This window comes from Lutra lutra, chromosome 1 (genome assembly GCF_902655055.1).
Source record: "Lutra lutra chromosome 1, mLutLut1.2, whole genome shotgun sequence".
In the NCBI taxonomy this organism is placed as follows: domain Eukaryota; kingdom Metazoa; phylum Chordata; class Mammalia; order Carnivora; family Mustelidae; genus Lutra; species Lutra lutra.
In genome coordinates this window covers 125,755,338-125,770,395 of record NC_062278.1, presented here as the reverse complement: position 1 = coordinate 125,770,395, position 15,058 = coordinate 125,755,338, and the positions used below count along the sequence as shown (strand labels likewise).

The 15,058-nt window shown below is 44.2% G+C and overlaps 1 protein-coding gene across 9 annotated transcripts in view; it reads right to left on the bottom strand.

Annotated features, from left to right (window-relative positions):
* The window catches only part of NMNAT3 (nicotinamide nucleotide adenylyltransferase 3), a 115,997-nt gene that overhangs the window by 20,704 nt on the left and 80,235 nt on the right, over positions 1–15,058 (bottom strand). Inside the window, exon 2 of one of the 9 annotated variants that reach the window (XM_047735676.1) lies at positions 90–355. The exons of 7 other annotated variants lie outside the window; for them this stretch is intronic. Coding sequence is in view for 1 of the 2 variants with exons in the window: in XM_047735664.1 (XP_047591620.1) it covers positions 8,606–8,651 (46 nt within the window). In the remaining variant the exon portion in view is untranslated. Of the gene's footprint in view, positions 1–89; positions 356–8,605; positions 8,738–15,058 lie in introns of all 9 variants that reach the window. One more of the 9 variants, XM_047735664.1, reaches the window with a different exon arrangement.

The window sequence follows — 15,058 nt, the reverse complement described above, 5'->3', positions numbered from 1 at the left end:
TAAAAAAAAAAAAGTCTTACTGTTAGCTTACAGAAAGGAGGAAAACAGACTATAGACCAGAGATGGCCCACAGGCTATAGTTGACTGACCTCTGAATTGGAGTGTGGAATAAAGTTGTGTTCATATACACAAGGGGTCTCAAAAATTTAGCTCCCATAGATCCTTTCTAGGGATAGAAAGACACAGGAGGATGCATTTCTCCAAAACAGAAGCAGGCCAAAAAAAGCAGAAGGCACAGGACCCAATAAATCCAAGGTCCTTCCACACCAGGACAGAGAACCCCAGGGAAACAGCGAGGGGACATCTCAGATGACAGCACTGTTGCAGCACGGAGAGCTCACCGTCCAGACAGGAGCTGGAAGACACCAGGGAGGGTATGAGCAGAATCAAAATGGGACAGATGACATGATAAGTCTATGTATACAGAGATGAGTTTTGAAGATCTGGAAATTTTGGGACTGAATTAGTGACAGGCCTAAGGAACATAAGGAAATAATACAGAAAGCAATTATTATCTCCAGGAAGAACCGAAGTTCACATGGGATGCCATGTAAATCTAGTGTGCTATGTGACTTAATTAATGACATTTACGTAGATATAAATGGAAACAATATTCCTTCAGCCCAGAGTTGTGAGCCAATCTGAGAGTGTGTGGTGGAGGTGAAGTGTGAGGGCAGGGGTGTGAGAGAGATAAATCTTCCCTTTTCATAACTGGAAGCCAACAGATACTATCTAAATCTGAAAAATCAAGAAACACAGTATAAGCTTATTATACAAAAATAGGGAGACAAATACTAGAGAAGATGGCTGAAAAAGTCAAACACAACTGCTCTGGGAACCAGGAATCAGGGTAGGGATGGATGGAACAAAGTTACCATAAGCTTTATAGCAAGGTAACTTGTAGTGTACATATACTTATAAATATAGAAAATTAGTTTATTATTTTTTTAAAGATTTTATTTATTTATCTGACAGAGATCACAAGTAGGCAGAGAGGCAGGCAGAGAGAGAGGGAAGCAGACTCCTCGCAGAGCAGAGAGCCTGATGTGGGGCTCGATCCCAGGACCCTGAGATCATGACCTGAGCCGAAGGCAGAGGCTTTAACCCACCGAGCCACCCAGGCGCCCCAGAAAATTAGTTTAAAATGAATGCACTTGGTACAAACATTTCAGTATACTTAAAAGTATAAAGAATCAAAAATCAACAAAACATATCTAAGAAGTTAATATTGTTTATATTTTGGTTAATTGCCTTTTTCTTCTCTGTTTTTCTTCATATAATGTAAATTCAATTTTTGTATCTTCTTAGATTCTATCATTAGCATTCTTCTTGGCCATGAGCACTCTTTTGAAAACACCATTTTTAATGGCTGCATAATAATGAAGATATATATATATATCTACATAGATATATATATACACACACACATATGTGTGTGTGTGTGTGTGTGTATACATATGGTATGCTTGACTTAACATATTGCAGCCATCTTTGTAGATCTTTTTAGTTGCAATTTTTAGATACATTTTTAAGATAAATTATTAGAAAGGAAAATCACCAGCTTGAACATTTTGGGGGCTTTTGCTACATCTTGCTAAACTGCTTTTCAGAAATTCTGAACAAGGGGAGAGCATCACCAGCATGGTATGGGAGAACCCATCTCTTGCCATCCTGGCTAGTGCTGGGATTATTCATCTAAAAACATCTCTGCTGATCTGCAGGAATCTTTTGTGGTTTAAAATTTGCATTTAAGATTATTTGTGTGATTTTTATGACTTATTAGACATTTGAGCTTCTCTGGCTGTGAACCACTTGTTCACAGTAATTGTTCCCTTGTCTTTTTATGCGTATAAACTTTTTTAAAAAGATTTTTTTTATTTATTCGACAAAGAGAGAGAGAACACCAGTAGGGAGAGTGGCAGGCAGAGGGAGAAGCAGATTCCCTATGGAGCAGAGAGCCCGATGCAGGGGTTGATCCCAGGATCCTGGGATCACAACCAGAGAAGAAGGCAGATGCTTAACCGACTTAGCCACCCAGGTGTCCCTATGAACCTTTTTTAACAAGTATATGAAACGTTGCCCTGTTGAGTCTGCTGGCACCACATAGAGAGGGTTCTTCTCCACATCCTGGACCTCTCCCCCAACTCCAGTCTGGCTGCTGGGAACTTGGTCTAGGTCTTCAATCAACTAAAACTCCCCACATGCTTGTGAAGCAAAGCCTCAACTGGTACTCTCAGGGATCCTTCTATCATTTCTCTGAGTACTGTGCCTCTGCTCTACTTGTTTGTCTCAGTTCCTTATCTCCTCTTAGGATTTTCATATCCTTATCTTTTTCTTTAGTTCTGGAACTCATTCTCCCTTTCTATTTGGTTGCCTGAAATCGCCTCCCTGCTGCCTTGGCTCCACTGAGCGCTAATTTGGCAAAAATGTTTTTCATCCCAAATGCCCTTCACTGTCCTTAGACTGCTGCTTCTCCTGACAGGTTGGTCTTCTGCTATGCTCACATTTTTCTCCTGAATCTCATGGAGAACCAGAAATTCAGTAATTTATCTTCCTAAGTAGAGGGCATCCTCTTGGCCAGAATCTGTAGGCTGGGACCATCTTTGGAAAGGCAGTTCCTTTTCAGATATGTTACTCTTCACTGAGTGGTTTCTTGCCTCTGTCTGTCCCATATGGGCTGCTGGGCAGCCCTGTCAGAGTCTGGGTAGGTTCCTGCTTAATTATTTTATTCACAGAAAAAGGACAAAGGCATTTGTCCTTTTGATTTTTCTTTGCATCTCAGAAATGCACTTGTGTAGTGCAAGGAGGGAGCTAGAGGTCAAAGGAAACAACCATTGATGGGGAATTCCTCCCCTTCTAAGGTTTATCTTTAGTAATTTTTAAAAAAGATTTTATTTATTTATTTGAGAGGGAGAGAGAAAGAGCAAGCAATAGTGCAAAAGCAGGGGAAGGGAGAAGCAGGCTGCCGAGCAGGGAGCCCAATGCAGGACTCGATCCCAGGACCTGATCCATTATCATGACCTGAGCCAGAGGCAGATGCTTAACTGACTGAACCACCCAGGCGGCCCTATATTTAGTATTATAAGAATACTTAATATATAAGGTAGGCAATCAAATTGACTTTTTTCCTTAAACACTTAAGGGGAAAAAAGTACTTAAAGAGACCACCCACTTCCTTTTATAAAAACTGTGTCTTCCACACCACTGACTCTCTGTTTTACTCTTACCGTGTCTTATCTTTTTACGTAGACTTCGTGTTCCGTTGTGCTGTCTAGAGTCAGCATCACACTCATGTAACCACTTTTCAAAAAAAATTATATCTTAATGTCTCACAGAGCTTTCTGAGCACTTGGTTAGTCTTCCAGGTGAACCTTGGGATACATTTTTCAAGTTAAATAAAGACAAATAGCCATGGGTATGTTCACTGGAAAGCCCATCAATAACTGGCCATTCCCTTGAGGAGCTGCTCGTATCTGCATTTAGTGAGGCCTCCCAGCAGAGGGGCAGGGCCCCGCCCCAGCGTCCTTCACGTTTCTAGTTCAGGTTCGTCCTGGGGACAGGTGTCCTTGGCAGTTTCTCTGGTGCATGATTTTTTTTTCCTCAAATTTTATTTTAAGGTACAGGTTATATGTATTTTTATATGTTACATATTACATATGTTTTATAGACCATAAACAGCTCATGGCATTGTATCACAACTGTTATGTCGAAAACTCTGTATTTTGGCTTATTTTTAATCTGGACTACCTTACTGAATGTATTCGTTCTGTGGGTTTTCAGATGCTTCCCTTGGATTTTCTAGGGATACCATGATACCACCTGCAAATAATGAAAACTAGGTCTCCTATCTGTAAGTCTATTTCTTATTTTTGACTGATGCTGTTAGAAATAACGGTGGTAAGTAGGCATTCTTTTCTATTTCCTTGCTTCCGTGGGAATGCCTCTGAAGTGTTATGTCATTATATGTCATGCTAGATAAGTATCCTTATAGTTCTAATTTACTAAGAGCTTAAAAAAATCCCTAAGTAATTGCATGGAGCACTCGGTGTGGTGCAAAAATAATGAATACTGTTATGCTGAAAAAAATAAAAAAATTAAAAAAAAAAAATCCCTAAGTAGGTGTTGGATTTTACTGAATGACTTTTAAGTGTGTACTGAGATGATGATTTAGGTTCCATAAAAATATATTGTCTTAGTAATGCAATATATTAATGGATATCTTTATGGTATATTGTCCTTGAATACCTGGGATAAATGCTACCTGGTCATGTTGAATTATTCTTTTATTAGCAATTTGATAACCTACTACTTTATATGGGTATTTTGCATCCCCGATTATACTGTTAAACACCAGCTGTAATGCCACAATATCCTTATCCAATTTTCTTTGTTCTAGAAAATGGCTCTGGTAGATTGAATTATTGGTCCTAATTCCTCACTCTGTCATTATACCACTACACACTCCCCTGCCAAAGCCTCACAAAAGCAGGATGTACTTCCCCACCCCTTGACTTTGGACTTGGCCATGAGACTCCCTTTGGCCAACGGCATATTCGTAGATGTGAGATGGACAAAAACTCAAAACTTGCTTGCTTGGTGAGAATTGCAATCCCGTGCCTGTGCCATCTCCAGGAGAAGGATATGTGAGGTAGCCATTACCCCTTTTATTTTCCTGGACCCAGAGTTATTTTAAATCAACGAGTGAGGATTTGATAACACAAAAACAGTATGCCACAGTTAGCTGGTGCTCAGCAACTGTCACTCCCACCACCCTCTTGTCATTATATCGGTAGAGCAGGGAACTGTGGCAAGGTCGTGTTTTCCCAAGATGGCCGCGACATTGTCTTCTGGCATGTGTGCTCTCCTAGAACCCAACCACTCCTCCATCAAAAGTCTGTGCCCCTTCCCCTTGGACCTGGGTGAGCACTGATGAATGTTTAACCCAGAGGTAGAAGTGACACTACGTCACAGCTGGGGTGAGGTCATATAAATTTCCTGCAGGACCACCTTAAGATCTGGGGACACTTGGTTTGGGAACCCCGCTGCCAGGCTGTGAAAGCCCAAGCTAGCCCATGCAGAGAGACGCCATGGTGACAGAGTGAAGCCACCTACCCACGCTCTGGTCAACAGCCCTGCCAACACCCAGCATCCACTGCCAGATGTGTGCGTGCAGAAGTCTCCAGGTGACTCCTGATCCCAGCTATCTGTCTAGTCACTCCTGGTCGTGGAGGTCCTCCCAGCTGAGTCTCCATATATTGTGGGGAGGAGACAAATCGTTCTCACTGGGCTGTGTCCAGATTCCTAACCCAGTGAATCTGTGAGTGTGACAAAATGGTCAGTTTACATCACTGAGTTTGGGGTGGTTTGCTGTGTAGTAATAATAACTGGCGTAGGACTGGAGATTCAGGAAGATCACATCATTTTCCTATGGTTACACTACCAGGCAATGGCAGGGTTGGGATCCAAAGCAGGTGTGCCTGTACTTTTCCTGTTGTCTTATACTGGTGACTGGCAGTGAGGTTCAAAGAGCCCTACGCCAGCCAGAACTCACGAGGGTACCACTCGGCAGCTCCACCTGTGTGTGTGTGTGTGTGTGTGTGTGTGTGTGTGCGGTCCCAGACCAGACCACTCTGGGGGTATGACAGGGATCCCACCCATCTAGAGCAGACCATGTCCCCCAGCAACACTGGGCTTCCACGTTACTGCTCCTTAAAATGCTAGCAGCCTCACAAACCGTGAACCAAGACTTGATAGCATTCCAAAGTGTAAAGACTTCATTATTATCACAGGGAACGCTCTGGCCCATTTATCAGCATTTTATTAAGAATTACCATATGTATCTAAAACAAAACTACACTTGTCCAAACAATTGAGTGAAGCGTGAGGTCATGCTCAGAGTCTGGCCGGCTCCTACTGCCCCCCTTCCCCCGGCACACTCCACCTCTGCTCAGAGCAAGCAGCTCAGTGTCCCTGTGTGCACAGGCACAGTCCAACCCTTACCCATTTCACGGACCCTTCTGTCCCTTTCCTTCTTTCTTTGGTTGTGGTGGCTGAAAAGCACCTCAGGAAATAGGGCCTTGAAAGGCAAAGTCTTTTAAGAAATACCAGGAGCAAGTGTTACAAGGTAAACAAGGAAAGAAAGCCAGAGTGATGTTAAGCAGGTTAGGGGAAAAAAAAAGACCAGGATCTCAACTAAATGGATCTGCACACTTTTACAAAGAGCTTATTGTGATTAAAATTGGCCTCCCAGCGACATCTGAAAAACATGAGGCTGTTGAGGCTTTGAGGCCATTTTGGCATGCTCTTCTTTATTTTCTTCATTAAGTCCTGCTTTTTTGGTTTGTTTGTTTCTTCAGCCAAATTGCTCTTAGTGCTCCTGGTCCAGATGAACTTGAGACTGCCTCTTTATTGCTTGACTCTGCGCTGCTGGCCAGAAGTACCCCCACCTCAAAAAGCCACTAAATGCCTGGATGGAGGAAGCCTGGGGCAGGGAGAACAGACCCAGGAATTCTGATTACCCCACATAGAGCTGTGGTCCTCTGGCAGTGCCGTGGGTGGGCTGGACCATGGTGGCTACGGGCAGTGTGACCATCCTCCCTCCCCCTTCAGTGCCTGTGGTGTATGTGGCTCTTTTGTCTGCCCTCCATTTCCCTCACTGCTTTCCACACGGAGTCTTTCTTTCAACCTACACGCTCTTCCTGCACACTACAAAGCCCCCTCTGGTCTCCAGAATCCTTCAATGCCTGAGCTTGTCAGCATGAGCTTTCTCTGTCTTTCGTTTCCAAATGTCCTGCGTTTTTTGTGTGCAACTTCTTAAAAAACGGGCAAAGTAAACAACAAAGCAGCAATATTTCACAGGGTTTAAACTTCCTTTCTGGTCCTGGAGAGCGGGGCCTTTTCTGTTTCTTCTCTCCTGCTCCATTCATTCTCTACAACCCCTTTCCTGAGTCCCAGGTGCTCAGTGCTGGTCAGCTGGTGGCATGCCTTCCTTTTCTATCGAAGCACTGACAAAGCCTCTGATGGGGTGGCCGGCTCCTGGGGTCCTACGTGCTTTCAGGGTATTAGAACCTCTTTCTTACGTGTGCCTCTGTTTTCCAACATTTAACTCCTGGCTGTGTCTCTCTGCCTGGTGAACAGAATGCGTCTCCTTTCAGACTAGGTAGGTTTTAAAAAAGAACTCAGCAGAACTCCCAGATGCTGGAGTCTCAAGGCTCCTCAGAAACTCACTGCTGTCTCTTTGGGGGCCTGAGATCCAACAGGAACTATACATGGGAGAAGAGGCAGTGGGGGCTGATTGTAATCAGGCACTCCTGGCTTGGTATGCAGTCTGCTGAAGGCGTCATGGGAATGCCGCACGAAACATTGCTGTGGGCAGCCTCCGTATGTGGAATCTCGGTGTGTGAGAGGCAGCCTCATTTCCCGCTGATGAATTACTAGTCCTGGGCCATATGCCACCACTGTGCTCTTTTTAAAAAAGATCTTATTTATTTTTACAAGAGAGAGAGAGAAGTGTGAGAAAGATAATGAACTGGGGGAGAGGCAGATAGAGAGAGAGAGAGAGGCAGGCTCCTTGCTGAGCAGGGAGCCTGATGCAGGGCTCCATCCCAGACCTTGGGATCATGACCTGAGCTGAAGGCAGATGCTTAACTGACTGAGCCACCCAGGTGCCCCTCACAACTGTGGTCTTAAGACAGGTTTTGTAGTGGCAGGAACTTGAGGGGGAGTAGGCTGAGGCCAACCTGAGTGATGAACTCTGCTCAGCTGCTTATGAGCTGTGTGACTTGGGGAAAATGACTTCACCTCTCTGTTTTCAGTCTCTTTACGCAAATCAACTGAGCTAATGCAGAAGACAAAGTCCAGTAGGGTGGGAGGGGACACTAGAAATATCTGCGGAATCTGAATTTCCCCGACCTGGCCCTCGTTTCCACTACAAACACCATTTCCCTTCTTCCAAAGGCAAGAGGGAGCCACGTGCATTCATGTAGGTGGCAGCCTGGCATGGACTTGAAGCCGGGGGTGTACCAGCACTGCAAATCCTGAGATGAATACTGTGGGAGCCCCAAGGTTCACTCCTGGGAGAGACAGCCCCCATGAGGTGGTCCGTGGAGGGCAAAGGTACACGAGGAGCCCAGAAGAGGCTCTGAGTAGGTGGAGCCGTGTCTGGAGGACGGGACCTCTGAACTGAGTTATGGATGGCGCAGAAGGCACATGGTGACTAAGAAAGGTAAAGCCTTATTAATCACATTAATTCTTTCTACTCTAACGATACTAAAAAGAGACTTTTTAAAAAAGTCTTCAGAACAACTGAAGCTTGATGACTCCTTGATTCTGCACTAATATCCTTGCCCATTTCTTGATACATTTTCAATTTACCTTCATGGTAATTTACACTCAAGGGAACTGTCCAAGATCTGCTAAGGGATTCAGTAAAATAGGTCATGGAGTTAAATGCTGTGGTGAAACACAGGGCTTAATTTTATGGATAAAATATAAATTGCTTGGCTGCCTTTTTGCATTATTCGTGTTAAGACTAACGATCACTCAGTGAGTAGGAAGGACTCACTAGAAGAGCGAGGAAGCGGTTTTCCTCATTCGATAAGCATACCTGGTGGGGTTGCAGGCTTTGCCCTTGAGGTTAACAGGCGCAACATTAGGGAAGAGACCTGAGCAGCCTGTCAGCCCACCTCCACCGGCAGGGCTGCTCTTCCAGCTGTGATAGGAACAAGGAGAATTCTTCCTAAGATTGACATGAGGGGGAAGAGGAGGAAGAAAGCATGTTAACACCAGCACTTTTCCTGATATTTCTCAAAGCGAGTCTGCCCTGATTGATGTCTTTGTTAAAAATGCATATTCTGGGCTGTGGCTGGACCTGCTCTCTGGCAGGGAAGCTTAGGAACTTTGATTCTTCCCAAGCAACCCCGGGTGACTATGAGACACACGTGGAGAGCTACAGGGTGGCACTGAGCGTGACTTCAGTTATGCAGGATCTTTTATTAACCCAGCACTGGGCTCGGAAGTAAAGAAGGACCACTTTGCTGTAACAACCAAATGACCTATGAGTATGGAATAAAAGGATAAAGTCAGCTGTATTTCAGTAAAAAAATATTTAGTGACAAGAAGAAGGACTGGGTTTCCTAGGTTGTCAATGTTTGATGGGGTTTAATGCAATTTCACTTTTGAGGTTTGTTTCTAATAATACCCTTCATTTACTTGTTTGATGTATTCATTGGTCAATTCTGATTATGTAAGTTGGAGATGTCCTTCTTCCATTTGCCATCTAGGACAGAATTTAGAGTTGCAAAACTAACCGAAAGCTATCCATTCTCACCAAGCACTAAGAAATTAGTCCCTCTGGGGGGACATATTTCCTAAAAGTTTTCTTTTTCTTTTCATTCCAAGCGTTGTTTAGATTAGTGTTTCTCTAGCTGTTCTGTGTAATGATTTATAGGCACCTACCAGCAAGCACCCCCACCCCACCCCGCAAAGGGTTCAGTGGTCAAGGAAGCTTTGGAAATACCAGGGTAGACAAAGTGAAGGTCTTATTGGAGACTGCAGATCCTTTAGGAGCCCCTAACTTGTGGATGTGCACAGTCACTGTCCAAGAAGGGCACAGAAAGCTCAGGATGTACCAAGCGCATTTACATGGCATGGAACCTTCTGCTGGGTGAGCATTCAGAGGACCACAGCTCATGAGATACACAGTTAACTCCATTGGCAAGTTATGGCAGAGGGATCAGGCTGCACTGATTTAGGAGAACTGCTCCTAAGACCCAGGCCTAGGAAGTGTTTTACTAGTGGAGATATATATTAGATCACTTGGGGAGAGCTTCCTCAAATACAGACTTCCCCACCTTGACATCAGGGTTTAAGTACCAATGAAAATTATGGAATCACAGTCTACTTGGTCACTGCCACTGCTACCGTCATCAAATCATGATCAGCATTTCTGATGAACACCACAATCCCTACCACTACCACCACATTGGCAGTGCCACCACCATCATACCAGGACCGACAAGATCCACGCCCTCACCAACACCATGCTTGGTCCCATCACCACCACCCCACACCATGAGCAATTAACACCACGGTCATTATGGCTCCATGATCTATGCTATTACCACCGCCGCCACTGGGGCAGCCATCATCACCACTGCACCCGCTGTGGCCACCATCCTTCTAGTGTTCAGACTGAAGAGTGGACAAACAACAGTGTCCTTACTTCAGGTTGTAGTCAAAGGTCGGAAGGCTGGATATAATTGCACATACTTATCCTGGGTTACTGGGACATCCCAATAAGCATCAAGTGGAACCAGACACGGCATCACAGTGGAATCTTGGGGCCCACTGTCTAGAGTCTAAACAGGATCTTGAGTCCAAGGCAGGCATACCTCAATTACCTTTGTGACTAGAGTAAAACATGTCACATAGATCTGCCACATCCACCTATGTGATGGGAAGATTCAGCCGCCATCTGATTTCAGAAACGTGGAAGCTGGACTTGAGCTCATTCAGGAGCAGTGCTAGCCCCGTGGAGACCACAGAGGGACTTTAAAACCAGCACAAAGGGCATCTGGGTGGCTCAGTCGGTTAAGCATCTGCCTTCGGCTCAGTCACAATCCCAGAGTCCTGGGATCGAGCCTCATGTTGGACTCCCTGCTCATCGGGAATCTGCTTCTCCCTCTCCTCCCCATTTGTGTTCTCTCTTGCTATCTCTCTCTTAAATAAATAAAATCTTAAAAAAATAAAACCAGCACAAAATGAGACTTGTTACGGCTCGAGGACCTAGTCTGGGGGTGGGGGAAGGGGAGAGGGGTCACAGCAGAAAAAAACTTAAGGGTATATTACAGTTTACATAATTAATTTAAAATGGTATTTTATGTATGCACTGTTGTATATATATCATACATATATACATGTATAATAACGATGATGGTGGATGGCATGTACTGAGGACTAACAAACAGAGTGTGGGGAGCTGAGCTAAAGGCTTCACACATATTACCCCTTTAATGCTTATGACTCCCCTATGAAAGAAGTGTGATTGTCAGTCCCATTTTTCTGATGTACAAACTGTGAAGTAGGGGTTCTTGAGCGAATTAATTGTAGCACTGTGGTAGGAACCGAGGCATTCTGGTTCCAGGGTCCATGATCTTAACCAAAATTGGGCACTGGTAACACACTGTCTGCATGCTGTCTACACAGATATGCAGTATAATAATATCAGCTGTGCACACGTCAGCCTGCATGGAGTGATTTACGGGAACGTTCAAGGATATTGTTGATTATGCATGATCTGTCTCATGGGCTAATTTCTGAGACGAGATTTAAGTCAACTGAATTCCACACAGTGAAAGACCACCAAGTGCGAAGCCATTTGGTGCAAAACATGATAGAGATGATGACTACCCTCTAGGCCAAGTTCGCAGCATATGTATGCAATGAGCAGCTGCGGTGTGCAGGGCACTGGGCAAGGCCATGCCATTCCTCCTGCCCCTTAGTCCACAGCTTAACTTGCGTGAAGTCCCCAACGGACCACCAGAAGAGATAGTGCAAAGAGCTTAAGTTTCCAAGCACTTCACAGACAGCGAAAGAACTGGGCAGAGACTGGGGACGATTCTGAGGGTGGTGCAGAGGGTGCCTGCCAAGGGACCGGCCCTCCTTCCTCCTCACCCTAGCTCATTCCTTAGACATACCCATATTAGAAATGATCACTTTGCGAATGTATCTATTGTTAACTCTTAAAAATATATTAATATGTGCACATTTATATAGATAGTCTACACAATACAGACATTCACCTTCGTCTGTTTTGCAAAGAGATGGATCCCTTCAGTATTAAGCCGTACCTCCCGCGCCCCTGCAGTGTCTGCAGAGGGGCCAGAACCACAGTTGGGGCTGCTCTGACTCTGGTATTGGGTGGGCAAGGCTGCTGGGCTGTGTGCGGAGGTGCCCCCAGCTCCAAAATCCCATGCTCATCCCCTGCTGCTTAGTAAGCGCCAAGGGTGTGCCCGCCTCTGTGCGGAGTATTTATAGGGTTTAGCTCCTCACAACAGTCCCAAAAGGCAGCTGCTATCATGCCCTGGAGGTTGCTCTGCTGGCTTGGCCAAGGTTGTACCAGGCTGGAAATGGCAGTGCTGGGACGTAGATGCAGGTGTATTTGGTTTTGAAGTTCTGCTTGTCTCTGTGATCGGTCCTTGTTTTAATTATACCCAGGCCCTCTTAGATCAAGATTCTTCGTCTCTAAAATGGGGTTGGGCGGAAATAATGCTTGTTTGAGGCCTCAGTAACAGAATGCAAGTAAGAACACTGTAAAGTGTAAGGAGCCATTCAAAGGTACTAGTAGTACTATTATTTTGGTTTCATGGGATACAATTAAACATAAATTTGTTTCATTGGTTCGGTAACAATTTCAAAGATTTTATTATTTATTTGACAGAGAGAGAGAGATCACAAGTAGGCAGAGAGAGAGAGGGGGAAGCAGATTCCCCACCAAGCGGAGAGCCGGATGTGGGGCTCGATCCCAGGACCCTGGGATCATGACCTGAGCTGAAGGCAGAGGATTTAATCCACTGAGCCACCCAGGCGCCCCTCGGTAACAATTTCAATATAACCTTTGTAGTTTGATGTATTTTAACTTTTTATTTTGAAATAATTTTTGACTCAACGAAGTTGCAAAGTACTTAGCAAGGACAGTGCAAGGACTTCCCACATCCTTCACTCAGCTTCTGCTCATGTTAACATCTCCAAGAACGGTGGCACAACCATCTAGACCAGGAAATTACCATTCACATGATGCATGAATCTTTTTTTTAAAAATATTTATTTATTTGACAGAGATCACAAGTAGGCAGAGACGCAAGCAGAGAGAGAGGAGAAAGCAGGCTCCCCGCGGAGCAGAGAGCCCGATGTGGGGCTTGATCCCAGGACCCCGGGATCACGACCGGAGCCGAAGGCAGAGGCTTTAACCCACTGAGCCACCCAGGTGCCCCATGATGCACAAATCTGGAGACTATATTCCTAATTCCCCTGGATTGTATTGCTCTGGTCTAGAGTCCAATCCAGGATCCCACATTGCATGTAACTGTCCTGTATCCTATTCTCCTCTAATTGGGGACAACTCTTCAGTATCTCATGACCTGGATCCTGGAGAAAAGTACTGGCCAGTGTTTTGGGATGGAACATCCATCAGTTTGGTTCGTCTGAGGTTTTCTCTCCATTGGATGGAATTTATGCCCCTCAGCAAGAATACCTCAGAGACGATGTTGCACCCCTTCTCAGTGCATCCTGTCCAGGGTGCCAGCCATTGCTTTGTCTTGGTTCTGGTTGTGCTAACATTGATACTTGATTGAGGTGATGTCTGTCAGAGTTCTCTACTGTTATGTTACTATCTTCCCCTGTATCTGTAAATAATAAGCATGTTATGGGAAAATACTTTGAGACTACGCAAATATCCCGTTTCCATCATACTTTTGTCCACTAATTTTAGCAAACATCGATGACACTGGTCTGCAACAACCATTACCATTATGTTCGCCAAACAGCCATTTTTTATTTCCAGCATTCCTTCCCCAGCTTTCATTAGAATTCTACCATAAGGAGGAACTGTCCTTTCAGCTGTGTTTATTCATTTATTCATTCAATCATTTATTTATATCCCTATGGACTCATGGATATTTATTTTATTCTGCAGGGTGTAATCCATTATCATTATTTATATTATTCCTCAAATTATCCCAGATTCGCCCAATGGAACATCCTTTAAATTGGCTCTGGTGTCTTTCTGACATGATCCCATCATTTATTAACCATGTTCTTGCTTTCTGGGACCATAAGATATTCAGGCTCATATTGTTTGTTCTCTGTCCCAGCTCAGGAATCCCACGTTTCGCCCAAAAGACCAGGCTTTTTTTTTTTAAATTGAACAGCATTTAGAAACCAAGAAGGCGAGTTGTGCTCAATGCTACTGGGGTTTTGTGGTTTCTAGGCATCTCTCAGAAGACAGAAAACTAGGAAATTATATGTTAGACATTATAATTACATACCATATAATTATGTAACACAAACACATCCACACCCCCCTCTGTATGTCGTTCTATAACAATCCCTCCTGTGTAGACATTAAAAACCCTGAGTTCATACTGAACCCTCCAGTTCCAATCCAACACCACAGGGTTCATTCCAGCTCCCTTCTTTCCCTTATTGTAACTTCTCTCTTCAACAGTGAGAAACCAGGCTCTACCATCCACAACGCATTTGCTTGCTCCTGTTATTTACATAAAGTAGCTTCAAAATTGCTCACCTCCATCCCCGTGGAAAAGAGATGCTCTAACTAGAGAACAGTACTTAGGTATCATTTTTTTTTTTTTTTTTTTTTGGCTTCAGCCTCCCAGTATCCAGTTAGACTGCTGCTTTCCAAGTTCCTTTCCAAGTTTTTGCTTTCCCAGTGCCTCCAGTGGGGCTGTCTACTCCTTTGTAGTAAAGTAAGGCTGTTTGTTACCATTTATACTTCATCTTCGGTTCCCCTTTCATCCAGGCTGATTTTAATGATATATTCCATTACTTTGGTATGTGATTTTGAGTCAGAGAAGGGTCTCTCCTCCCTCACTCTAGCTTCCATCCTGCTCCTATGCCCCCATTCTTTCCACTCTTTTCCTATCCACCTGCTGGAAGGGACCAATCTCATTAGTTTACAAAATCTATTCTTAAATGATTTTGTCTTCCTAAGATTTATTTTCCCTATCATTATCAGTAATTCATAAATCTCCCCAAGGTCTAATTCTTTCTCGACAAGGTTGTCTTCAAAAATATTTATACAGACACATCTTTCCAATTTGTTTTAATTAATGACCTTTGTACTGTTGGGAGTGTTACAAACTGTCTGATGTTGGCCTGGGTTTTCTGAATGCTCTTTGCATGAGTTCTCTTTATGATCTGCTTAGCAAAGAAGGCAAAGGCTCGTGTCTGACTGAATAATCTTTGCTTCCCACTGGTGGACAAAGATGGTTGCAGGTCCCGGCATATTAACCCTGGAGCTGTGGGAGTTGAGGGTTAGGCC